The 25,510-nt window shown below is 42.7% G+C and overlaps 1 protein-coding gene across 1 annotated transcript; it reads right to left on the bottom strand.

Moving 5' to 3' along the window:
* ATH13 (ABC2 homolog 13) lies at window positions 1-24,773 on the bottom strand. The gene is made up of 20 exons (XM_087400278.1): window positions 23,996-24,773; window positions 23,627-23,762; window positions 23,313-23,479; window positions 11,948-12,068; window positions 11,749-11,849; window positions 11,528-11,626; window positions 7,403-7,513; window positions 7,149-7,228; window positions 7,007-7,076; window positions 6,733-6,806; window positions 6,539-6,608; window positions 6,353-6,441; window positions 5,839-5,963; window positions 4,697-4,777; window positions 3,883-3,943; window positions 3,713-3,767; window positions 3,525-3,623; window positions 3,340-3,429; window positions 488-547; window positions 1-371 (listed from the first exon to the last, which is right to left on the bottom strand). Exons 1-20 carry the CDS (start codon window positions 24,713-24,715, stop codon window positions 255-257), a joined length of 2,526 nt encoding a protein of 841 aa, XP_087256404.1. The 5' UTR covers window positions 24,716-24,773; the 3' UTR covers window positions 1-254.
* Between the last annotated feature and the right edge of the window lie 737 nt (window positions 24,774-25,510).

The following is a 25,510-nucleotide window of genomic DNA, read 5'->3' as shown; positions in this document are numbered from 1 at the left end:
GAATGTTGACTCTTACTTAAATCATATTCAAATATCTGAGGCAAGTTTTCTTTTTGATACAACTTTAGTGGAAATTGGTGAGATAAATACCCCTCTTAGAGTACATTGAACTCCATTGGGCTGCTTGAAAACCATTACATATAATGTGGGGTTATGAAGTATGGACTAGCTCTTACTGGAGATAAGGCTTCTCCTTAGACGAGAATCGAACCCCAAGTATGCGTTAAATTACATTTGAATACAAAATTTTGCTTCTAGGCTGTTCCTGCTATAAGTTGCTCTTGTCTGTCCAGTTTTTTTACTTTGAGCAGTCCTATGAGCACCTGCAAACCAAATAAGGCACTTCCAAAATAGGCAGCCAAAGCAGGTACCTACAAAATGATACATAATGTCAAAACGTTGGTCATCGATCCCAAGAATTATCAACATTGCCATCAAGCTGTGTGCTTCTGTATATGTAAATGACAATGAGACAAAGGACGCTTACCCGAATGGTGTTTATGTACAGCAGTGTTGCTAGGTTCACCAAAGTTCCTGCTAGAATAGCCTGCATTTTAAGGTGGTCATGACTCATCAGTGTTTTAAAGTAGATATAACTCTCTCTCTCTCTCTCTCTCTTCCATAAACATGAACTAGTCACTTTTTTTGTGAAACCGAACTGGTCTCTCTCATGCACGCACGCACACTTTTTTCAGTGAAACCACTGATTTAATTAATTAATGCAATTTACAATCGCACACACAAATGCAATTTACAATCGCACACACACTCACACACAAACACACGCACACACGTGTGCGTGCGTGCACACAGAGAATGGATGCTAGACTGAAGATCAGATTGATACAATATTTGTGACAGCAATTACAAGAGAAGAGAGAGCGCTTTTTAACGGTATTGAAATTGCATTTTCTTGCCAGCAATAGACATACTATCTTGTGCAGGGTACGCTGATTGACAGCTCCAGAAGCCTAAGTGGACACGTGGGGCAATGGAGTTCATGTGATGTTCAGGAGACGGCAGTTACGGACAGCAGCTTGTGTGACTCGTGAAGCCTGAGCATGGTTGCAATCAAACCCTTTTGGTAAAATACGAGACTTTTGACCAAACAACCCAAGCGTTTGGATGTTTCCAAATGCCAAAACTTTTTTGACATGGCACTTGTGAATTCTTGCTTAAATCACGGTAAGTTCTTTACCATTGCTATTTTGAATCATACTTAAATCAGGACCATGCTCAACTTTTAATGTCCCTGGTCTTTTCAACATGTGCAAATCCATACATGTTATCATGTTTATAGTAGATCTACATAACATTTGTGAAAATGTTCAGTATATGCACGTGATTTTTTTAAAACAATCCAAATGTTTTGAAAAAAATACAGAATAATTGCAAAAACGCTTGCTTTCCAAAAGTGTGGCAGCTATGGGTGAGAGTCTCATGCAACAATGGGAGATCCTAATGAGAATTTGACACACAGGCAGGAATGAGTATGATCAATATATATCTAGATGAATCCACAAACATATATCCATGAAAGAGAAACAAACGATGCGCTTTTGACCTAAGACAGTTGCCAAGCAGTGATTAGGTACTATGAGATCCCCACTGATGTCATCCAGAACCAATATTTGGTACCAAGTAGACCATAGAAGAAGATATTCTCCCACATATACACACATATTGACACACTTGTACTGAGTTGCTGTCAGCATCTCTGCAGGAGAAGGGCGGTACAAAACGAAGAGATTTTGTAGTAGAGCCACAAAAACGAAAAATGAAATGAGGAGAAAGAACATCACCCTTGACAGATGTTTGCCATGTAAAGGCCACCCTGAGGGAGGGCAGGGTGTGAAAACCCATGTAGCATGGGTGACAGTGCTGTATATTCCAGATATCTCTTCACGATAGATGATATCAATTAAGCTCTATAAAGTTAGCAACTGGAAGGCTGCAAATTTCATGCAGACAAGAGGGATGGCAGTCTTATGGATTTGCCACATGCCCACTTCATCCATGCATAAAGGGGGTTCCATCCAAGTGGGATAGAACTTTATAAAGGGGCATTATAAGAAATCATTATTGTTACCTCCAAAATAGTACAGCTATTAGGACAATTCTGGAGGTGAAAATCAGTCCCAAAGGCCGAAAATTATCCAATATAGCAAGGCAGAACACTGTTACCAATAACTTTGTTACTCTGTTTGTCCTTATGAAAGAGCTGGTTATAAAGAGGCCCATATTTACAGTTTGACAGCTTCAAAAAGGACTTTAACAAGGTTCCTGTCAAAGCGATGGAGAGGTATGCCAATTTCATCGTAGACAAGACTACGGTAATGCTCACAAAGTACCATAAGGACAGCCGATCAATAGCCTTCTACAAGGCTAACCACCATAGATGGCACAGATAGACAATGTCGACAAGTATTATGATTTTGAAAGCACATGCATGCTGGCCTATATACGGTATTGCGGGCTTAACAAACATCTCTTTGACTACACTTGGCACATTGGTGTTGCTATATTGAGTTGAGCTCGTGGGTGGGATCCTCCACAAGATGCATGAAAGGTGGTGGAAAAACATGGAGGCCTCAGAAAGCATGCCACATCTCATTCCCCTTGAAGGTACATGGTATATAAGCCGATACGTTCCCCTGTAGCCTTGGTCAGATAGTTCAAAAGGCAGAAGATCATCCAGAGGAAACAATCAGAGCAGCACTGGTTTTTGACACGAGAGACGAAGTCCCTCCTTGGCACATCCTCATTAGATGGAGATGCTCTAGAGTCATGCTTAAAGTACTAGTTCTTGGCATCATGGGAGAACAGCATGCACAAAAGGATGTACATTACACATAAAATATAAGCCCATCATACAAAATCCAAGAGCAGTGATATTTCCTTCTTCCCGTACCAAGGATGACACTGAGAGGGATGGCTTCCATATGAATGGACTCACACTTTTTGGAGATGTGAGATAGCCATTGGCATATTGAGGGGCAGGATCAGACATTGTGGGCGGGACAGCTTCCTGTACATTGCAAGCAAGCAGCAGTTGAGACTGAGCTCTCACATCACTTTCCAAATTTGCTGCCTTTGTAATGCTGTTTTTCGTCCATTAGGTAGAGTTTGGCCTTTCATGTTGGGCGCTTGATAATACCGATTCACCTTTCATAAGTCTGGCTCTCATTAGATACATTCTCCACAATTTTGCATACTTAGTGGTTCCATGAACAACTAGAGAACTATTGCAAATCCTAGAGTAGCTGTCTTTCTAGCATAGTATTTAGCTAAAACTAAAAGCAATGAGGTTCTGTCTACTATTTCTAGGACTGAAAATACCTGTCCTATTGTTTGTTGTACCACAGCAACTCTCTTGAATGCTCTTTCAGACTCGAGAGTTCGAACTCGGAGCTTTAAATCACCTTGCTCCTGTGGAAACACATAAATGTTTTTAAAATTTAAGAAACACAATTGAGATTCAAGCATTGAGTAATCATGTCCACTATTTTGCATTGCAAACGTACAATTCTTTGGATAATATCTGCAAGCTTTTCCACACGGTCAGCTTGACGGAACAGGTTAGAAAATGCTTGGGCCTGCCTGTTCCAACGCTTCTTCAGATCCTAAAGATAACAAAACACCTTCAGTTTTAAGCCAAAACATTTGCCAGTAGGTTACAAAAAGCAGTGATGCTCCCAATCAAGACTCTTACCCTGATAAAAACATCGTAACCCACTTCTCGAAATCTTAGAATCTCCAAAGCATACCTGAAAAATAGCAGTCAGACGATTTTAGAGCAAATTTATAAACATAACACAGCCTGGTCAAGCGTTGGCAAAGCATTTGAACAATATCAACACCAAAGAATTTAAGTTATCTTACGGCTTAGCAATTTCTGAGATATCAAATCTAGGATCCAGGCCTTTGCCAATTCCATCCAGCACTGCAAAACACTCACCAGAACAATGAAATGAGAGTCGCAACTTTGCAACATATACAATATTATCAGCACATACAGCAAGTAGTTTTCTAAATCCAGAGAAAAGATAGTTCTTATAGGTTTAGAGTTGCCCAAAAGATGCCATAATCATTCTATTACTCCCAACACTAATCATGAACAGACAGCCTTGCGATTCTGAACCTGTCTACCACTTTATGCATTGTCACCGATTCAACCTCAGGACCACACAACTGTTTCCAAAGTGTATCACTGCAATTAGAAATTTATGCTTTTCACACCAATACGTATGATAGTAATGAATGCCATGCCATCTAAAGATTCATGTTTCCTGGTGGACTTCTAAAATTAAATAGACATGCAGACACACCTGAAAAAGCTCGCATGACAAATGTGAAGGTTGCAGGAAATAGAAAAGGTTGGTCTACTAAGATCGATAGTAAATCCAGAGAAAAGATAGTTCTTATACGTTTAGAGTTGCCCAAAAGATGCCATAATCATTGTATCACTCCCCACACTATTCATGAACAGACAGCCTTGCGATTCTGAACCTGTCTACCACTTTATGCATTGTCACTGATTCAACCTCAGGACCACACAACTGTTTCTAAAGTGTATCACTGCAATTAGAAATTTACGCTTTTCACACCAATACGTATGATAGTAATGAATACCATGCCATCTAAAGATTCATGTTTCCTAGTGAACTTCTAAAATTAAATAGACATGCAGACACACCTGAAAAAGCACGCACGACAAATGTGAAGGTTGCAGGAAATCGAAAAGGTTGGTCTACCGAGATCGATAGTAAATCTTCACCTGCAGCACAGAAAATTAAGATTCTGAACCCCATACCCACCTTCTAAGAGAACATCCAGTATCACAGTTAATCCTGCTGGATTTCACCTTCAAAATTCAATCATTTTACAGCAGGACAACCCCCTACAGGAACCTGTAAATTCACTACACCAGTACATCTCTCTATTTCAAGCAACGGGCACTTCAGCTCACTCTTTATCATTCGCAGACAGTCCATGCAGTCCACCCCCACCCCCCTCTCTCTTGCAGGTTCACACCCCTTTGGGATTTTCTATACGAACTGCTACAAAGCAGTCTCCTACATCATACTTCATAAATCGCAATCAATTCTACGTACTGACACCAGCAGCAACTTGCAGAAACACGTGCACTAATGGAACACATACCTGGCAACATTCGACTGCATACCTTGCAAGGATTCCTGTGTTGAGGGCTCTAATACTAACTGTTGAATCCCATCTATGATCTAACCCTAAACTACAATCAGCAAAACACAAGGATAATCAGTAGGCAACTCACCTCCCAGCCACCCCTGAGCACTTATGCTAGAGATCAAACTCCCACAAGCCCATGCCTATAGCTTTGGCATCCCATATCACCAGAATCCATTCCCAATGAGCCATCGGTACAGCATCTCGTGATCCGCCATGTAGGAGGAAGGAGTCTAGGCTCAAGATCCAGACCAGACCATTCAGTGGTGTGGACACAATGACTACAATAGCCTTGGCCTCTCTTATCTAGGACAGCATCCCGCTTTATGCAAAGTGTTTTGGCTAAACATAGCCAACTGGCCCTGTGCTAGTGTTCAAGTCTTCTAATTCCATGTTAGTCTGCTCCCCTTAATCCCAAGCCCCCCAATCTGCTGGATTAAGTCCACTAATCTGAGGACTTAACTTCTAGGTACATAACAAATTTTGCATTAACTTTCTTTGAAAGGAAGAAACATCTTCCTGAAAAACTCAGCTTAGTCCCAAACCTAGTACCACGCAAACAAAAGACTCATAGGAACTTTATTCTAATGTTGAAAAGAAATAAAACATAGAAATATAAATAATAGCCACCTATTGCTGCAAGGCGCATCTTTTTCTTTTCATCATACTCTTGCTTTGTTAATTGTTTTTTAAAACCTAACTCTGCAGTAGCTGCTTCTCTTTCTATCCTCTGGGCTGCTAAACGTTCTTCAAAGCTGCAAAAACAACCGATGTTTATGCGTCTGTACAAATGGAAAGCAACCAAAAAGATCACATTTAATTCAGTTTTCAACTTTTTAAAGAATTGAACTGGAAAGCAAGAATGCTTTTGCTACATTCTGTCTGAAAAATAACTCTCGAGAAAACGAGGATACAAAAGATTTAGAGTTGATGGCACCTACAGCCCTTCCAAAGAAAATATGAGAAAACAACAAAATGGCAAACGTGCAGTGACAAGCAGAAGACACTCACAATTGTTATACATTGGAAACACAAACAGCAAACATGACTAAGCAGACAAACATTCATCTCAACCTGGAAAAAAGGACAGCCATCAATCTGAAACAAACTTTAAACTCCACTTTTTAGTTAATTTTGGAAAAACCTGTTCAGAAAGAACTGAGCTGTCCGTCGGACAGCGGTCATGTCCCCGGTTGGAACAAGAACTCCCATCTGAACCATGGCTTGTAAGACCTAAGAATGGAGAAACAAATCCTTTTATACATTGACGTATGCAAACCTAGGTGGCACAGTACTAATAAGAAGATGAATCTAGATCTCAAAAGCTGACCTTGTCAGGATCCTTTTCATAAACTCCATAAAATGTCTCCAGAAGTCCCTCCCTTATATTTGGACTGATACTGAAATCCAATAGCATGCCAAACCATTGATAAAATTACTGTTGCATATGAAAATACAAAATTTGCAGCACTCAAAGGAAGGGTAATCATTACTTGAGGCAATGTAAACAAGACCATACGGTACCTTCCCATCATACCAAAATCATAAAATATCAAGCGTCCACCATTGGCATCATCTACAGCGATATTTCCTGGATGCTGCATAAGGAAAACCAAACAAAACGGCAAAATATGAATAATATGAGATGCATGAGGTAGACCATAGCATGCATTTGAACAAACATTGGCTAATATTCAAAAAGTTCAAAAAGTTCAAAGGACCCTGGCGCTTAGCTATCAAATCAGGGATGCATTTCAATAGTAAAAGCTCATTACTGCTTTAAGTAATGAAGATTTACAGGATCTGCATGAAAGAATCCATGCCGCAAAATTTGCTCCAGATATGACTCCACTGCATACTTGGCTAGCCTGTTGGCAGAAGATCCTGAATTCAGTCCTATCATACTCAGCACAATTCTTTGCAACAAACCAGAAACTCACCTTTTCCGATCTACACCAAGCTGATCCAGGGCTGCAATGCGGTTGATCTTAATGCCTGGAACATATTCCATAGTAAGCACCTGTGCATGCAAAAAAAAATTAAAATCCTTGACAAACTTTTCATCATATGCCCCCATTCATGTCAGTAAGCACCTGTGCATGCAAAAATAAAATAAAATCCTTGTCAAACTTTTCATCATATGCCCCCATTCATGTCAAAGATGTATAAAGCCAAGAAAGATAGAATAAATCACCTCTGGAGTTGTAAACTCCCAATATATTTTGGGCACTTTCACATACTCCAAATCCTTGAAATTTTTTGCAAAGAGTTCAGCATTAGCAGCCTCTTTACTATAGTCGATTTCCTGAAAGTATGCATCAAAAAGTTCAGTAATAGATTTACTGAAAAGTAGGCAGACCCTCTCTCTCTCTCTCTCTCTGCCTCTCCGCCTCTCTCTCTCCCACTCAGCCCCCCCTCCACTCAGCCTCCCCTCCGCTCAGCCTCTCCACCTCAGCCCCCCCTCACCCGCTTAGCCTTTCCGCCTCTCTCTCTCTCTCTCTCTCTTTCTCTCTCTCTCTCTCTCTCTAGTCCACGGTGCCGCCTAGCTCCTGCAGCAGGTCTCGCTACAGCAGGGGGTCGTCGTCCAACCCAGCCTCAGGCTGAGGGGTGTTAGCTTCAACAAAGGGGTCCCCGGATTGCACAGGTCTTCGTTCCTGAAGACGAAACTTTTTCCATCGACTCCAGCTAACAAGAAGCCATCCTATGCTGCCATTGCATCGACTTTCCACAGATTTCAAAGCAAGCTTGATCCACATGAGCGGATCTACTTCCTACAACAAGAACTCAGAGATGCAAAGCTCCGCATTGTTTCCCTGGAGAAGACAGTTTTAGAAATGAAGAATGAAGGCAGACGAGGTAATCCAAGAAGTCCTACAGAAATGCAATACTGCAACTCCTACACCACAGCTTGTAGCCAAGCTCCAAGAAATGGTCACCACTCAGCTCAAATCCATGGGACAGGAAATTACAGCAACAATACATAACAAGATCGACAAATGTGATGTTTATACATGGTTAAGAGAGCAGCAAGCCATAACAAGTAACAATAAGATTTTACGTATTGGGGGATTGCAAGATAGTTGCCTTAGCTATTTTGAAAAGGAAGAGGAAGAGGAATGCATTGATGAGGAAAAGATTACCCAACTCAAGAAGGCGGTGCCACAAATCGGTTGGGATGAAAAGGACATAAGTCTTATCGCTCGAAAGCAAGCACAGATTTATTTCAAAGAAAGAAATTTAAATACCAAGATCCTTAGACAAACCAACAAGCTCAAGGGTACTAGGATTTGGATATCTGAAGAGCTCACTCCGACCCAACTCAAACAAAGGGCAAATGAACTTATCAAAGTGAAAGAAGCAAGGAAAGAAGGTAAATGGGCGGTTTAACGAGACGGGCAACACTCATTAGAGATTTCAAACCTAACCCCCAAAGACTCTCAGTCTTGAACTGATGTAATTCAGACCACCCTTAATATAGTACTTGAATGTACTTATGTTATAATAATTTGGGGCTGAGTTGCTGTACTCCCCCATAGACTCTCAGTCTCTAGCTGATATTGATGATTTTGGTGTGCATTTTGTCACATACATCCGTGAGGTCTCCTGTGGATGTTAATATTATTTCTTTCTGTTGTGTGTGTGTGTGTGTGTGTGACTTACATTCCACAAAAAAAAAAAGTGTGTGTCTGACTTACACACAGAGCGATGGAGGCATGCAAGGACCAAATAGGCTCGGCCGTGGCATATTTCACTCATATATGTGGGGGGTATCAGGTTGTTAAAATGAAATAAACACACGAGCTATGACTTGGTTTGAGTATTCAGCTACACACCCCACAACCAACCTAGATATAGAAACCAATCATGTTGACACATTATATGATGTCCCACACTAGCTAGGCCCATTATTTCTTCATGATTCTCAAGACCACTTCAACCTCTACCTTTGACAAGGGGAAAGTGAAACATACAATATAAAAGGTTAAGCTTCATAATGGGAGGGCCAAAGTTCATGGAGGGCTCAAAACCAATACCCTACATATGACAGGAGGCTTAATGGCATGTGGCTGAACCGGGCGGAATATCAAGCCATCAATGAAAGGAGCCCTTGACAAGCCAAGCAACTTTAACTGTATATACCTAGATGAATCTAGGAACATTCCCAAACTCATCGTCTAAAAACACAACATAGTGCAGTTTCAATCTCACGAGAGTTACTCATAAGATTGAAAACAATAAACTCCATCACGCATAGCAGGGACAAGCTACTATGACATCCCCACTGACGTCATCAGCGCCCAACAGTGGGTGTAGACCATAGTATAAAAGTATGCTCTCACACATACAAATCCACACACCCACACATACTTGAGCATCCATTTATACAAAGTCTTCGTATTGAGTTTTTGTTGGCACTCCGGAGGTGAAGGGCAAACTCAGCCATGACGAAGGCTAGCACTAAAGGAGAAGGCTAATCAAAAAGTAGTCCAAATCTCTTCATTCAAGCTACAACTACTTGTGAAGTCTAAATGATTTCATTTTAGTCTCTCCCAAACGAGCATCTAAATCTAAATCTAGCTGATAGGGCAATGCACCATTTAAGATAGAAAGAATTATCGCAATACCAGCAAGCCGCAACTTGGACGAAAACTTCACAAGGTGAAATTTGCATGTCCGCTAATAAGCAGAAGCATATACCAGGAACATTCCCAAACTCATCCTCTAAAAACACAACATAGTGCAGTTTCAATCTCACGAGAGTCACTCGTAAGATTGAAAACCATAAACTCCATCACGCATAGCAGGGACTAGCTACTATGACATCCTCACTGCCGTCATCAACGCCCAACAGTGGGTGTAGACCATAGTATAAAAGTATGCTCTCACACATACAAATCCACACACCCACACAACTTTAACTCTAGACTCATCAAACAATCACCCACAACCCAAGTAAAAAGAGTTATCGGTACTGTGCAGCAGCTTCAAGGGTGACACAACCACCAGTAGATTTGCAATAATGGAGATGCTCTTAGAACTCAGCCCATTCATCCACTAGGAAATCGAGTTGCAAGCCATAAGATCGATGTATTCCATGGCTCCAAAGCATGCTAGATCTAAAAGAAGCAATACACAAGCCACCGCTCTTCCAAAGCATCACCTCCATCCTATCTCATCAACCCCAGTTCTACCAATCCATAACCCACTCGCCCATTACACAACCCCCAGTACACCCCCTTTTGTTGCATCACCCTCCTTCTTGTTCTATATACCCAAGTTTTATATACCCTTAGTACACCCCCCTTTGTACATCAGGACATTGTCGCTGCAGGAGTGTGTTGGAAATACTAAGGAAGAGGTCAATGTTCGGTTACTAATAAGGTTAGGGGCACTTTTTCCCTTGATGAGCTTCCTCCCCTTCCACGGTTAGTGGTTGAGTCATTTGTCTATAAGAGTCTTAACTCTAGTTAGGGTTACACCCCAGGGTGTTATCCTTGTACTTCATCTTTGTGCTCTCATTTTCAATGCCCTCTTCCTTCGTGCACCTTGCTTTCACTTCTCTTAATGAAGTATGGTCAAGTAGGCATGGAAGCAGACAAGGAATTACAGAAGCTCAAGCACAGGAGAATATAGGCTCCAAATGACATCAAAGATCTATGGCATAGTCCACCATTCCATGAGATAGATAAGAAAGGCCTAGGAGTGTTATTGAATAGAGGTGTGACGTCCCATTCGCTTCGAGTCTCTCAAGGGATGATGGATCAAAGTAGAAGAAACCTCAATAGAAATTGAGGAGTGAGGCAAAGACAACATCTTAAGGAAACTCAAGAGCTAGAGGAGGACAAGCACCTAAGTTCGCTTCTAGACAAGGCCAAGAAGAACACACAACAATGACCTTATTACAAAGGGCATAGACCCGAAGCACAACAATCAACGAAGATCGAGGCGCCCCACAATAAAGAAAAATGTAAACCCAAGGATAGAAGAAGAGTTGAGAGGACCAAGTCGAGTTTTCACTAGAGCCACAAGCATCATAATAGGGGAAACCAAATGGCCACATCACCAAGAACAAAGATAAAATTTCAAAAGTTTCACGGATTGGAATAAGATGATCCCTTCAGCTAGGGTTTAGGGTTACGATGAACAAATTACATAGAGGATTCTCTAGTAGCCCGCTTACGATGGCCAACACAAGGGTGGACGAAAACAACTGAAGATGGGGGCCTGAAGCTTACATAAGCGAATCACAAGGAAGGGGGACAAAGAGAAAAGGGGATGGGACGGATATCAACAATGTCTAAGCACATTCACAACAAACCTGATATAAGACAGAAGCACATTCATCATAAATTGCAACCCAGTCACGCTTTGCACCATCGGATTTTGGATCAAGCTTCTGTAAATTTTCTGCAATCACCTGTACAATGCCAAAGATGCAGGAGTCAAATGCCGTGTGCAGCCCAAAAGTCATGTGTACACGATAATAAAACTCAAGAGGATAAAAGACATGTAGGCAATAAGTGTCGAAATGAAATTTACCCTCAAATTCTTGAGATCAATGTCAAACAGTGCTTTTAGACCTGGGCGCTGGACTTTGATCACTACTTCATCACCCCTTAGGGTGGCACGGTGCACTTGACCTGAAAATCACTTCATCATTTTGCTTCCGATCAAAACATCATCCCAGCAAACAACTGCCAGGGACCAAAAAAAAAACTCTGCTACACCACTAACGTACCAAGGCTTGCAGCAGCGATTGGATCTCGGTCGAACCGCTCAAATATCTGATCAACAGGGCGACCTAATTCCTCTTCCACAATCTTCACTGCTATCTCTGATTCAAATGGAGGTACTTGATCCTGGCCAACCAAACAGACCCTATTAGTTACAAGTCAAAAAATCCTGACATGTACTGCAAAAGGATCTCACATCCCTTGCATTCATGATAGAGTATAAACAATACCTTTGTAAGATTAGAATATATCCAAAAGTACAAATTCAGATTTTTGTTGTTCTAAAGAGACAGAGTATAAGCTACATGAACTTCGTAAACAGAAAACACACACTTTTTTTTTTTTGCAAAAGAGATATTCTATTCAACATTCATAGCGCACGCTCACACAATTTTTTTGGGAGGTGAAAACATGCTCTCTCTTTTTTTGGGACAAGAACCTTTCATTAAGAAGAATGTAAATGCATAGCTATCCCAAAGTGAGACAGCTACTGCTCATAAACTAGAAGAAGAGGAAAAGAAGATCATCATAGCTGCTCTAGTGAAGAAAGGCCAGCACAGCAAAACTAAAAACAGTGAAGGAACACTCTAGCTGGGCCACAGGCAGATCTCCCATGAAATGTGTCCTGAAGGGAGCGATGTAGGGAGGAACGGAAAACGGGATGTGGGAAAATACATCAAGAGAAGATCTCAATATATGACAGATACACATCATAGTCTATGTACTTAGTTTGCAAGCAATCATAGAAAGATTGCTGCAGAGAGTACCTGAAGAAAGAGAAAGCACACACACACATTTTTTTTGGAGGGGTGAACACACGCACACACAGCTTTCTTAGAGCAACAAAACATGAAGCGCTATTCAAAAAAGGAAACAAGAGTTACGAGAAGGAAGGACCATGAAATTCAAAGAATCAAATTTAGAACATTTGAGAACATCTAACTACACTTTGGAGATTACAAAATCAGCTAAAACAATGAGGTCTTTTGTTAAAATCAACGCCTATATCTAGGTGAATCCAGGAACAAGCCTAAACTCATCCTTTAAAAACACAACACGGCGCAGGAGCACACAAGATTCAAAGAATCAAACTTAGAACATTTGAGGACATCTGATTACACTTTGGAGATTACAAAATCAGCTAAAACAGTTGAGGTCTTTTGTCAAAATCAATCCGGGAACATGCCCAAACTCATTCTCTAAAAACACAACATAGTGCAGTTTCAATCTCATGATAGTCACTCATAAGGCTGAAACCATAAACTCCATCACACATAGCACGGACTAGCTAGAATAGCATCCCCATTGACGTCATCATCGCCCAACAGTGGTTGTAGACCATAGTATAAACATATGCTCTCACACATACAAATCCACACACCCACACATATTTGAGCATCCATTTATGAAAAGGTCTTCATACTGAGTTTCTGTCAGCACTCCGGAGGTGAAGGGCAAACTCAGCCATTACAAAGGCTAGCATTAAAGGAGCAAAAAATGCTTAGATCATCCAGTTGATAGGGCAACGCACCGCTTAAGAAAGAATTAAATGCAATACCAGCAGGCCCTAACATGGACGAAAACTTCACAAGGTGAGATTTGCATGTCCGCTAATACGGCAGACACATGTATTTAGATGAATCCAGGAACATGCCTGTTATGCTCTAGCTGGGATAGCATGACCTCGGATAGATCGGTGGGCATTTTCTCTTAGATGACCAACTTTTGTAATAGTTAATGTGCGTAATTAAATGGTCAAGAGAAGTAACTGCCAAGGTCCTAGGTGAGGGCGGAATGGCATTGACTAGGTAGTTCTAATAGGGCTAGGGCCTAGGTGCATCTAAATGTGCAAATTGCCAAGGGGCAATTGGTTTTAAATGAACTCCAAGAGAGGGGTAAAAAGGATGCATCTAAGAAGGGGCCTAAAATGAAGACATGTGGCCAGGAACTATCTAGGGAATTGTGGGTCTCAGGGATAAAGATGAAGAAAAACAACGATGGATGTTACGACATATGATGCATCAACAATCCCTAAGAGTTGGCTGGGAGGAATAAATCAAAAGCCATCGCCCGTGATAATTAACACGACGAGGGAAGAGATATCTTGTGAGAAACGACGTGACAGAAGAAAGTTTGTTACATTGTGGTATCAGAGCTTAGAGATCGACGAATATGTGGTTAGTGACGACGAAAAAGAAGCAGCGCACTTTGATATCTATTATTTGCGTGAGGCGATTCTTAGCACAGTCTGCGTCAATGAAGAGGGAGAGATAGTTGAGGTGCGGATGATGAAAGATCAAAATGGCACCTTGAAGGCTTGACGCAGCGGCTGGTAGCGGGTTGAACGCAAGAAGTGGATCAACAAGCTGCGACGCGCTGACGGGAAAGAAAACCAGGCGGGTTTTTCCAATCGAAACTGCAGCACAGAGGGGACGTGGACATTTGTAGGATCTAATTGACGTACGATCTCGGATAACGAAACGGCCTATGTCTCGTAAGGCAGCGCACGAACTGGAGTCCTTGACGACAAGCTTGCGGGTGACTTACTTCACGTACGATCTTTGAAGACCTCAACGCAGCTTGCGGGTCAATCGTGACTGGATGCTGATTTGAAAGCAGACGCAGGAAGGCGAGCTGTAGTTGTAGGCTACGCATAAGCAAATTTGGGAAATGATCGTGTGAGCTTCAACCGTCGGAAAGAGAGGAGCAATTACCAGGGAGCATCTTTTTCCTTTCGTTTGAGTTTCTGGTTTTTCGATTTCCACTCTGTTATTGCATACCACAGAGAGAAATTCGAAAAGTTGTATATATATATATTACTTTGGAGTTTGGCGTGTTGAAAAGAAAAAAAAAAGAGAAAAGGAGAGAAAAAAAAAAAAGAAAAAAAAAAAACCCTTTCCATTTGTGAAACTATGGAGGTGGAAGGACAGAATTCAAGAGTGAATCCTAGTGAGTCTAGAGTACAGTCTACACAACACATGTCACATCAGGCAGCACCTACATTGATTGGTAGGATTTCAATATTAGAGGATGCTTTACAGCAGATTATGAACCAGCAACTTCAAGTGAATGCTGGTCAAAATGAGATTAGGGAGATGGTGCAAGCCTTGTCGGCTAGACCGTCTAGGATTGATAAGGGCAAAGCTCCAGCAGAGCCAGAGCCCAATATACATTCCTTAGAGCGCGCAAGGGTCAAAGTACCTAATATCGCTAATTATAGACCGGAGAAGTACGCTGGTCGGATGACCGAGCGCAACTCTGATGTGATCGAGGTTTGGTTGCACAAGTGGGAAGAAGCCTTCGCCATTTGTGAGATTAGATCCGATCTAAAGAAAATCCGCGAGGCCACACACCTGTTTATTGAGGCAGCGGACAGATGGTGGATGAAGCAACAGAAGGATCAAGTTGCTCCAACCACCTGGGAAGGGTTCAAAGCTGAATTCAAGAAACACTTTCTCCCACCTGATGAAGAATCCCGAGCTTGGGATGCTTATAGACATCTTCGTCAGAGGAGCTTGTCAGTGACAGAGTACACTGACAAATTCAGGGAATGTGTCATAACCCTCTCCCTATGTCGGTTCAGTTAAAGGACTATATCTATGGACTGAACGACAAGATCAAAATGGAAGTTCGGGCTAAATATGTGACTACACTAGATGAATCTATAGCAGTAGCCCTGAACTATGAGGATGCCAGAGGCAGATCTGGTGGATTTGTGCAGGCAGGGACTCAGTATGAGCACCCGAAAAAAGGGGGATTCCAGAGGAAATGGGTTTCAAAGACAAGTGTCTCGCAGCCAAGTGGCCAAACCAAGCAGGTGAAGCCGGTTGAGAGACCAGTAAAAACAAGTACCACCGTTGGGGTGAAAAGGAAAATAACTCCAATGGCAGCCCGGGCTTGGTCAAAGTCCTCGTTGACCCCTGAACAAAAGGAGAAAGCTAGAAAAGAAGGATTGTGCTTCGGCTGCCTTCAGCGACATCAGTGGAAGGATTGTCCACTGAATAAAGACCGTCGCACGGCTAATATGATAATATCTGAATGCGACGTAGAAATGCAGGAGAGTCCCAGTGCGGAACATATGCAGATGCAACTGGCGGGACCTTCTCAGAGGTTAGTACCTTGTTTGTTATGTGTATCTGTTGCTAAGTTAGTGACGAGTGCACCTGATAACATCCTATCTAAGCCCGCAGCAACGGGGTATACGGCCTTTGATGATACGGAGTTAATTAAAATGAAAGGACAAGTGGCCAGTCATGATGTCATTGTGTTGTTTGACTCGGCGTCAACTCACAATGTGATTAACTCCAAGCTCGTGAAGAGGCTGAAATTAAAGACAAGTCCATCTGACTATGCGTACACAGTCAGGATGGCAGATGGAAGTTCAACTAAAGTATGGGACCAAAGGGTTACCCAGTTGGAGCTTCGGATTCACGACTATGCTGAGAAGCTTGATTTTGAAATGACCAAGCTTACTCATGCAGATATAGCCATGGCAATGGCGTGGCATTCTAGGAAGAATCCAGCCATTGATTGGAAAAAGCACGTATATCAATTCAAGATGAATGATGTGCTTTATGTCTTACGAGGTGAAAAAGATATACCTCAGGGACCGTTGGTTTCCGTGATGGAAATCAGAAAGGCTCAAGTAGAGTTTTTGTACCTTTGCACAGCATCGGTAGAGTCGGTGAATGATTCTTCGGCTAGCACTGATGTTACGCAAAGTGGTGAGATGGCCAAGCTGGCTAATCTTATAACAGAGGAGTTCTCTGAATGTTTTAGGGATGAACTACCTTATGGGTTACCTCCAGAGCGGAAAGTTCAACATAAGATTGAACTGATCCCGGGGGCAGAACCTGTAAATAGACCTCCCTATAGAATGAGTTTTACTGAAGAAGCGGAGGTGCGTAGGCAACTGGAAGAATACCTCAAGTTGGGGCAGATTCAACCAAGTTTCTCACCTTTTGCTTCGCCAGTGATATTAAAGAGGAAAAAGGATGATACGTTTCGCCTCTGTATAGATTACAGAGCATTGAATAATATCACTGTTAAGCACAGGTATCCGATGGCTCGGATTGATGATTTGCTAGATGCATTACATGGAGCCGTGATTTTCAGCAAGATAGATCTTAAGTGCGGCTACCATCAGATCCGAATTAGAGCCGAAGATGTGCATAAAACCGCTTTTAGAAGCATGTTTGATCACTATGAGTTTTTGGTAATGCCCTTCGAACTTACCAATGCTCCAGCGACCTTCGTCATGCTTATGAATGATTTACTACGTCCGTATATCGGAAAGTTCGTAGTACATTTTATTGACGATATCCTAATATTCAGTAAAAGTGTTACTGAGCATCATGAACACTTAAGGATAGTGTTCAGTACTTTGAGGAAAGCCAGTCTTTACATGAATAAAAAGAAAACTATACTGTGTATGGTTAGACTTGAATATTTGGGTTTCATAATCACTCCACAGGGGGTAGAAATGGATCCGAAGAAAGTGGCTGCAATACTAACTTGGCCAATCCCTCAGAGTCTGACCGCGTTGCGATCATTCTTGGGATTTGTCCAGTTTTATAGAAGGCATATCAAAGGATATTCCGGAATAGTATCGCCATTGACTGATCTGACCTCAGATAAAGTACCTTTTATTTGGGGACAGAATCAACAGGAAAGTTTTAACACCATAAAACAAGCTGTGGTCTCAGGACCGGTGTTAAAAATAGTTGATCCCCAGAAACCGTTGTTCCTAGAAACCGATGCAAGTGGCATTGCGGTAGGAGCAGTCCTCCTTCAAGAGGGAAGGCCAGTAGCCTTTGAAAGCAAGAAGCTTTCTCCCTCTCAAAGGAATTGGCCAACTCATGAATTGGAGTTGTATGCAGTTATCCATGCTTTAAAAACATGGAGGCATTATCTGTATGGTTCAGAGTTTTATGTGGATGTAGATCATGATACTCTGAAACATTTTTGTAAACAGCCTGACTTGAGGGGCCGCCAAGCTAGGTGGGCAGAGCTCATGCAGGAGTTTGATCTAACGATTCGGTACCGAAGAGGAAAAGACAATAAGGTAGCTGATGCGTTGTCTCGCATTATGCACAACCTGAGTTTCACGGTATTAGAGAGTGCTCTAATGACCGAGATAAGAGAAACTCAAAAAGTGGACGAGTTTGTCCAGAGCTTATGGCCTAAGGCTCATGTGTTAAAACCCGGGGAAAATGAAAAGGATGACCTGGCATCCAGAAAAGGCCAAACTTATGCAAGATATACCATAAGGGATGGTATGCTAGTTAGAAATGGCAAGGTTGTAGTACCTGGTCAGAATGATCTCAGGCAGAGAGTCATTCGACAGTGCCATGATAGCCCGTGTGCGGGACATCCAGGAGTCGAGAAGACATATGATCTCGTGAGGCGAGATTTCTTTTGGCCAAAGATGAAAAAGCATATTCATGAGTATGTGACACGATGTTTCTCGTGTCAGGTAAGTAAGGCCGAGCGGGTGAAGCCACCCGGACTTTTACAGCCCTTGGAAATAGCACTAAGTAAGTGGGAGAGCATTTCCATGGATTTTATTGTAGGGCTACCTGCAACACAAGGGGGATATAATTCTATCCTTGTGGTGGTTGATCGTCTAACCAAGATGGCTCACTTCATTCCGACTAGAGAGTCTGTTAGTGCCCCGCAAGTGGCGGATTTGTTCATTAGACATATATTTCGTCTGCATGGATTACCTAGATCCATAGTGTCAGACCGAGATGTCAGATTTACCGGTCATTTCTGAACAGCGGTGTTCGAGACACTAAGGACTGAGTTGGGAATGAGTAGTGGGGATCATCCTGAGACGGATGGTCAGACGGAGAGAGTCAACCAGACTTTAGAGGATATGCTGAGGGCATATGTGTCATTGAGGCAACATACATGGGACAAGTGGTTGCCATTGTTGGAGTTTGCCTACAATGATAGGAAACATTCATCTACCGGGTTCAGTCCGTTTGAGCTGAACTATGGTTATAGACCAGCCAATCCGACTATAGTTGGAGTACCTCAGAAAGTGCCTAGTGCCGCGAACTTTGTAGTTCAGATGCGAGAGATGCTAGCACTTGCGAGAGCTAATATCCGCCAGGCTATGGATAGAGCCAAGGTGTATGCGGATGAAAATCGGTAAATAAGAGTATTTGAAGAAGGAGAAAAAGTTTTTCTCAGAATTCCTTCGCACTCGAAGTCGTTGACTTCAGGAGAGTGTGCTAAGTTATCACCTCGATACTATGGGCCGTGGTTAATTCTAAAGAGAATAGGCAGTGTAGCCTATAAATTAGAATTGCCACAGGGGTGTAAGGTGCACCCGGTTTTTCATGTTTCGCGCTTAAAGAAATTTTTGCATACAGGTGACTCACTAATCGAAGGTGTGGTTTTGTTTCAGGAGATAGAGGATATTGCAAAGCGCCAACCAACAAGAATCTTGGACCGAGGAACAATGCAGATACGAAATCGGAAGATACCCACGGTGTTGGTTGCATGGCATGGTCAACCTCTATCGGAAGCTACCTAGTTACGGAGAGTGTTCCCAGATTTCATCATCGAGGACGCTGATGCTTGAAGAGGGAAGGAATGTTATGCTCTAACTAGGATAGCATGACCTCGGATAGATCGGTGGGCATTTTCTCTTAGATGACCAACTTTTGTAATAGTTAATGTGCGTAATTAAATGGTCAAGAGAAGTAACTGCCAAGGTCCTAGGTGAGGGCGGAATGGCATTGACTAGGTAGTTCTAATAGGGCTAGGGCCTAGGTGCATCTAAATGTGCAAATTGCCAAGGGGCAATTGGTTTTAAATGAACTCCAAGAGAGGGGTAAAAAGGATGCATCTAAGAAGGGGCCTAAAATGAAGACATGTGGCCAGGAACTATCTAGGGAATTGTGGGTCTCAGGGATAAAGATTAAGGAAAACAACGATGGATGTTACGACATATGATGCATCAACAATCCCTGAGAGTTGGCTGGGAGGAATAAATCAAAAGCCATCGCCCGTGATAATTAACACGACGAGGGAAGAGATATCTTGTGAGAAACGACGTGACAGAAGAAAGTTTGTTACAATGCCGAAACTCATCCTCTAAAAACACAACATAGTGCAGTTTCAGTCGGAGGTGAAGGGAAAACTCAGCCATTACAAAGGCTAGCATTAAAGGAGCGAAAAATGCTTAGATCATCCAGTTGATAGGGCAACACACCGCTTAAGAATGCAATACCAGCAGGCCCTAACATGGACGAAAACTTCACAAGGTGAGATTTACATGTCCGCTAATACAGCAAACACATGTATTTAGATGAATCCAGGAACATGCCGAAACTCATCCTCTAAAAACACAACATAGTGCAGTTTCAGTCTCATGATAGTCACTCATAGTTACTATCAAACGTTTGAAGGTTCCAAACGTTTGGAGTTTCCAAACGTTTGATAAGTTTGAAAAAATTAGGTGGAGTTTCAAAACGTGGGTTTTTTTTTAAGTCATAATTTCAATAAAAAATATGCTATATTGCATATTTTGACATACTATAGTCTATCATTACAACTAATAGCACACACTTACAAACAAGCTTCAAATTTCATGAAAATTTAGACTTTTAAACCCAAAACTAGTTACTAAGTAGTAGTTACAACTTACATGTTACCAATGACCACAATCCACTACTGAATCAGTCACAATTCTCATTTTTTACTTTCAAATAGTTGAAACTTGAACCATAAATTGAAACAAAATTACAAAACATTTTTTCTAAAAAAACAGCTTACAAGTTAGAACTTGAAAGTTGCAAAATATGAAACTTGAAATTGATTATGTCCCTACTCATCAATGTCAAGGCTAGCTAATTACTAAATAGCTACTAGGTAGCATCTAAAAACTTTAAACAATGAAATCTAGGGCCTATCATGGCATTGAACCTTGGGGACTGCGCTGTCAACTATCTAGTACAAGGCTTGAGCCTTGTACCATGTAGGGCCTTGAGGCTTGGAGAGCAGCAAAGAACAGGTACACCGTAGTACGTACAGCTTGAGGACAAGTCGAGGAGCATAGGCATGCGGGGGGTACGGGCACAGGTACGGCGTCCAAAACGGCAGAAGTACGGGCACACCAAAAAAACACAAAAATCGATGCAATTTTTGACTTTAGGGCTTTTTCAAGCGTGGTTTTTTTCAAACGTCCAAAATTTCAAACGTTTGAAACTTTTCAAACGTGGGCTTGCAAAGCAGGGTTTGTTTGGAGTTTCCAAACGCCCCTTTTTCAAAGGTTTGGTAACCCAACCAAACGCGTTTGATAGTAACTATGTAGTCACTCATAAGGCTGAAACCATAAACTCCATCACGCATAGCACGGACTGGCTACTATGACATCTCCACTGACGTCATTAGCACCCAACAGTGGTTGTAGACCATAGTATAAACATATGCTCTAGCACACATACAAATCCACACACCCACACATACTAGAGAATCCATTAATAAAAAGGTCTTCGTATTGAGTTTCTGTCGGCACTCCGGAGGTGAAGGGCAAACTCAGCTGTGACAAAGGCTAGCACTAAAGGAGAAGGCTAATTAAAAAGTAACTCACATTCTCTTCATTCAAGCTACAACTGCTTGTGAAGACTATACAACTCCATTTCAGTCTCTCCCAAACAAGCATCCAAGCAAAAAATGCTTAGATCATCTAGTTGATAGGGCAACATGCCACTTAAGATAGAAAGAATTAAACGCAATACCAGCAGGCCGCAACATGGACGAAAACTTCACAAGGTGAGATTTGCATGCCCGCTAATACGGCAAACAGCCCAAACTCATCCTCTAAAAAAAACATAGTGCAGTTTCAATCTCATGATAGTCACTCATTAGGCCTGAAACCATAAACTTCATCATGCATTGCAGGGACTAGCTACTATGACATCCCCACTGACGTCAGTGCCCAACAGGGCTGTAGACCATAGTATAAACATATGCTCGCACACATACAAATCCACACACCCACACATACTTGAACATCCCTTTATAAAAAGGTTGGCACTCTGGAGGTGAAGGGCAAAATCAACGCCTATGCCCCATCCTCATCCTAAGTATGCAAATGATCAATAAATAATCAGGGTAAAAGGCCCTCATAAAACTGCTGGAGGTATATGGCAATGTAATATCAGAAGATCTCCCATATAATAGTGAATGCTGGAGATCTATATTATGGGGTTCTTAGCCCTCTCTCTGAATCCCCGGGCCCTTTTTTGAAGCGGAGAGAGAAAGAGAGAGAGGAGCAGGTGCCTGGCAAGGCCCATGGGCACACAGCCTGCATGCAATGCGTGGGGATACATGCTTTGAAGAAACATTGGCTTATCAAGTGGTATCAGAGACATAATTGCTCAGCTTGTGGATGACACATAGCTTAGGCAGTAGTTTGTATCTCGACTGTGGACAGCAGAGGTGAGTGGTGCTTACCACTACTCGCAACACAAGGCAAGGCACAGGAACAGACTTTGAAGTAGCAGTGTGATTTCAAGCGGCTTGGGCAATATGTTGATGCATCTAGCCTAATAATGGCACAGTCCCTGTGGGACATAGCAGCACAAGGCTATGTACTACATAGTATGATGGTCAAATTCCTTCTTCCACGTTCTACTTCATGAGACGGTCTGAGAGATTCTAAGTGGCTGGCATGACACATAGGTGATTTTGGGCCTGACCGGTAAATTGGCACCTTGATATCCCATTATATGCTGTGATATGCCATGATATGCCCTCAAATTAGGGGCATGGACCCACTTAAACATGGTTCATTCACAACTAGTTGCTTGGGTTTAGTCTATGGGGGGAAATGTCCCATATCCTGAGAGTGCAAACTGCGAAGTGATTCGTAAATGGGGAAAAGGCCCTTATAAAGGCAATGGTACGGTGGCTTTATTCTACATAGGATAGGTGGACATTGGATATCTTCATAGCCGCAGCCTCGGATCCCTTTCTGGAGGAGAGGAGCACGTGGCTGCACAGTAGGAATGTCATTCCCGGGTTAGAACAGTCCAACCCAAAATCAGAAACAAGAATGGTTGCTTAAAACAGATACGCACAGAAAAGAGGGTCTTTACACAATGCTCAAGCTTTGTGAGAGACACCTCAGCACCATTTGAAATCATAGACACCGCCAGCTCTACCAAAAAGGAGGCTCCAAATTTCCAAAAGCAACTTGGCAATCTGTTGCACCAACAGACATGACATATGTCTGCTGCTCTATTCGGCTTACTGGCCATAGTTTACATTTACACATGTCCACAAAAGAACTTGTACAAGAAAACACCCACCTGGGCCTCTAGGACTCTTAATTAGGAGAAGTACAAGTCTCACCTGAAGCTCTGCTAGCTGATCAACATACTCTTGGGCTAGGATGTCAACTCGTGTAGAAAACTGCTGCCCAATTTTGATGAACGTTGGGCCCAATCTTAAAAGCCCTTCTTTCAACCATTTGGCAAGGGACTTCCGTCTATCCTTTTTTTTCACCTCTGTGATTCCTCCTGCCAAACCATAATATTGCAAGAACCTGCTAATATCAACTTTCAATATTCAAGTCGGGCAGTGTTACTAAAAAAGTTTCTAAAACTGTAGCTTCACAAGCAAGCATAATGTACAGAACAGCTCCCCTCGCCCTGAAGCTCATTTACCTCTGTACATAAATTTCTGGTTTATAAGCCAAGCTTTCCAAAGGAAGGCAAACACAAAGCTCCATATCTCAAAAGACCTTTGAATTGTAGAATAAGTTCTGAATTTATTCCAACGCCCTCCTGGTGCAACAGACACCTGTGCAAAGTATTCATGACGTACATACATTAATATCTCAATGTAAAGACTGGAGAAACTCAGAACAATCAGCGCCCCCCTCCCCCACCCGTCCGTCGCCCCAAAGTATCCCTTACATGTAAGAAAATAGTATTGCTACTATAACGTAAACGAGCTCAAATGCTGTTCTTTTCGATAAACTGTGGAATGACGAAAACAAGAGTCCAAAAATATGAGGAGGACGATAGCTTTACCCGTAGTTTTTGTCGACCCTCCTTCTTGAACCAAGGATCTTCCTGCCCTATAGATTCTACTCTGTTTCTTCGTGCTTCAGTACCCTGCTCGTTTGTAGAAGGCACAGAATAAATTTGCAAGGAGGCTTTGTCGCTACCTGCCTTTTCAGATTCAAAATTCAAAGATACAGGTTTCTGGCGTCTCTTCCCATTCACATCCACTACCGCAGCTTCATTTCGGTCAATTGATGCAAGCACAGGGTCCTCCCTGCTCATGGTCACCGCAGCTCCATTACCAGCCTTAATTGCCCCATTCTCACTAGCTTTTACAGATCCATTAGAAGCAGCTGCACCGTTGCCTTCTGAATAAACCGCGCCATTACCTCCCTTGCCAGCTACAGCGCCATTCGCTTCTCCAAACGGCTTGTCATTCGTGACAAAAGCCACAGCTCCAGGGCCGCCTCCCTCTTCATCGGCCACTGCAGGCTCTTCGAGAAGAACCTGCGCTAAAACTCTCCTTCGGGCACCGACACCTGGCCGAGCGGAGCGTCTCAATTTGAAACCGTCAATGCGAGTTCTACTGATTCCGGGGGGGGAAGATAAGAGCTTAAAGGAGGAAGAACCGGACCGGGAGGAGGAGGAGGAATGGGGCTGGAAGATGAAAGCGTGAGAGGAAGAGGGAGGGGGGGAGGGATCGGCATGGAAGGGGGGGAGGTAAGAGGGCAAGCAAGCGGCAACCATGGCTGGTGCCGGAGCTTACAGAAGGAGCTCGAGCAGAGGGGAACTCATGCAGGGGCAAAAAAAGCCATGAAAACGAAGAAACAGGGAAGACGATACAGGGGCGTCCTCCTACTTTCTGCCAGTGGCACCCCACACCCCTTCCCCCTTCTTTGTGGTCACCAGCTTTACACCAATCCCCGCACGCCACCTGGTTGCCCCAAATAATGCGGCAGAAACAGCCCTTTCCCTACAGGGGCGTCCTCCGACTTTTGTGCCACATCCGCACCCCACGCCCCTTCCCTGGCTTTGTGGTCGCCAGATTTACACCAATCCCTGCCTGCCACCTGGTTGGCCCTCGTTTTTCCCCGCTTTCTACCCGTTTGTCAACAATTTTCTCGGGTTTTATTTGATTTTTTTTTTAATGATCTTTTCATTTTATCCAACTCTTAGAGAATCCGAGTACCAGCCTTCAATTGGCCCCTTCCCCCCAACAAAGTTTATGTGCCATCTAGTCCACCCCACTTTGCTATAATGGCTATGAGTACCCTGATTCGTCTACGACGGGTTTGGGTCCCACATTCAAGCATATAGTCTAGCCTTTTGCTATGGGGATGCGTGTAGTCCACCTAGTTGTGTGGCCAAGTAAATCGAGTGGCCAACTTTGCCACATGGCTCAAAAGGGCAAGGAGAAGGGAGGAGAAGAAAGGATCCTACAAACATGCAATGTGGCATAGTCCTTTGTTCTACGTCTCATTCTCAGAAATAAATATAGAATATAGATAATGTGTACAGAGGGGATAGGATGCACCACCTGCG

This window comes from Dipteris shenzhenensis, chromosome 29, assembly GCF_047967505.1.
Source record: "Dipteris shenzhenensis isolate YYH24624 ecotype China chromosome 29, Dip_SZ_1.0, whole genome shotgun sequence".
In the NCBI taxonomy this organism is placed as follows: Eukaryota; Viridiplantae; Streptophyta; class Polypodiopsida; order Gleicheniales; family Dipteridaceae; genus Dipteris; species Dipteris shenzhenensis.
This window is presented reverse-complemented; position numbering and strand designations above follow the sequence as displayed.

Bases quoted from the DNA above. Each gene is read 5' to 3' on its own strand.
- ATH13 (XM_087400278.1), bottom strand. From the start codon at position 24,715: ATGGTTGCCGCTTGCTTGCCCTCTTACCTCCCCCCCTTCCATGCCGAT. The intron at 6,609-6,732 runs GTACCGTATGGT...ATTGGATTTCAG, and splicing joins GATTTTGGTATGATGGGAAG to TATCAGTCCAAATATAAGGG. The intron at 6,442-6,538 runs GTCAGCTTTTGA...CTCCATTCTTAG, and splicing joins ATGAAAAGGATCCTGACAAG to GTCTTACAAGCCATGGTTCA.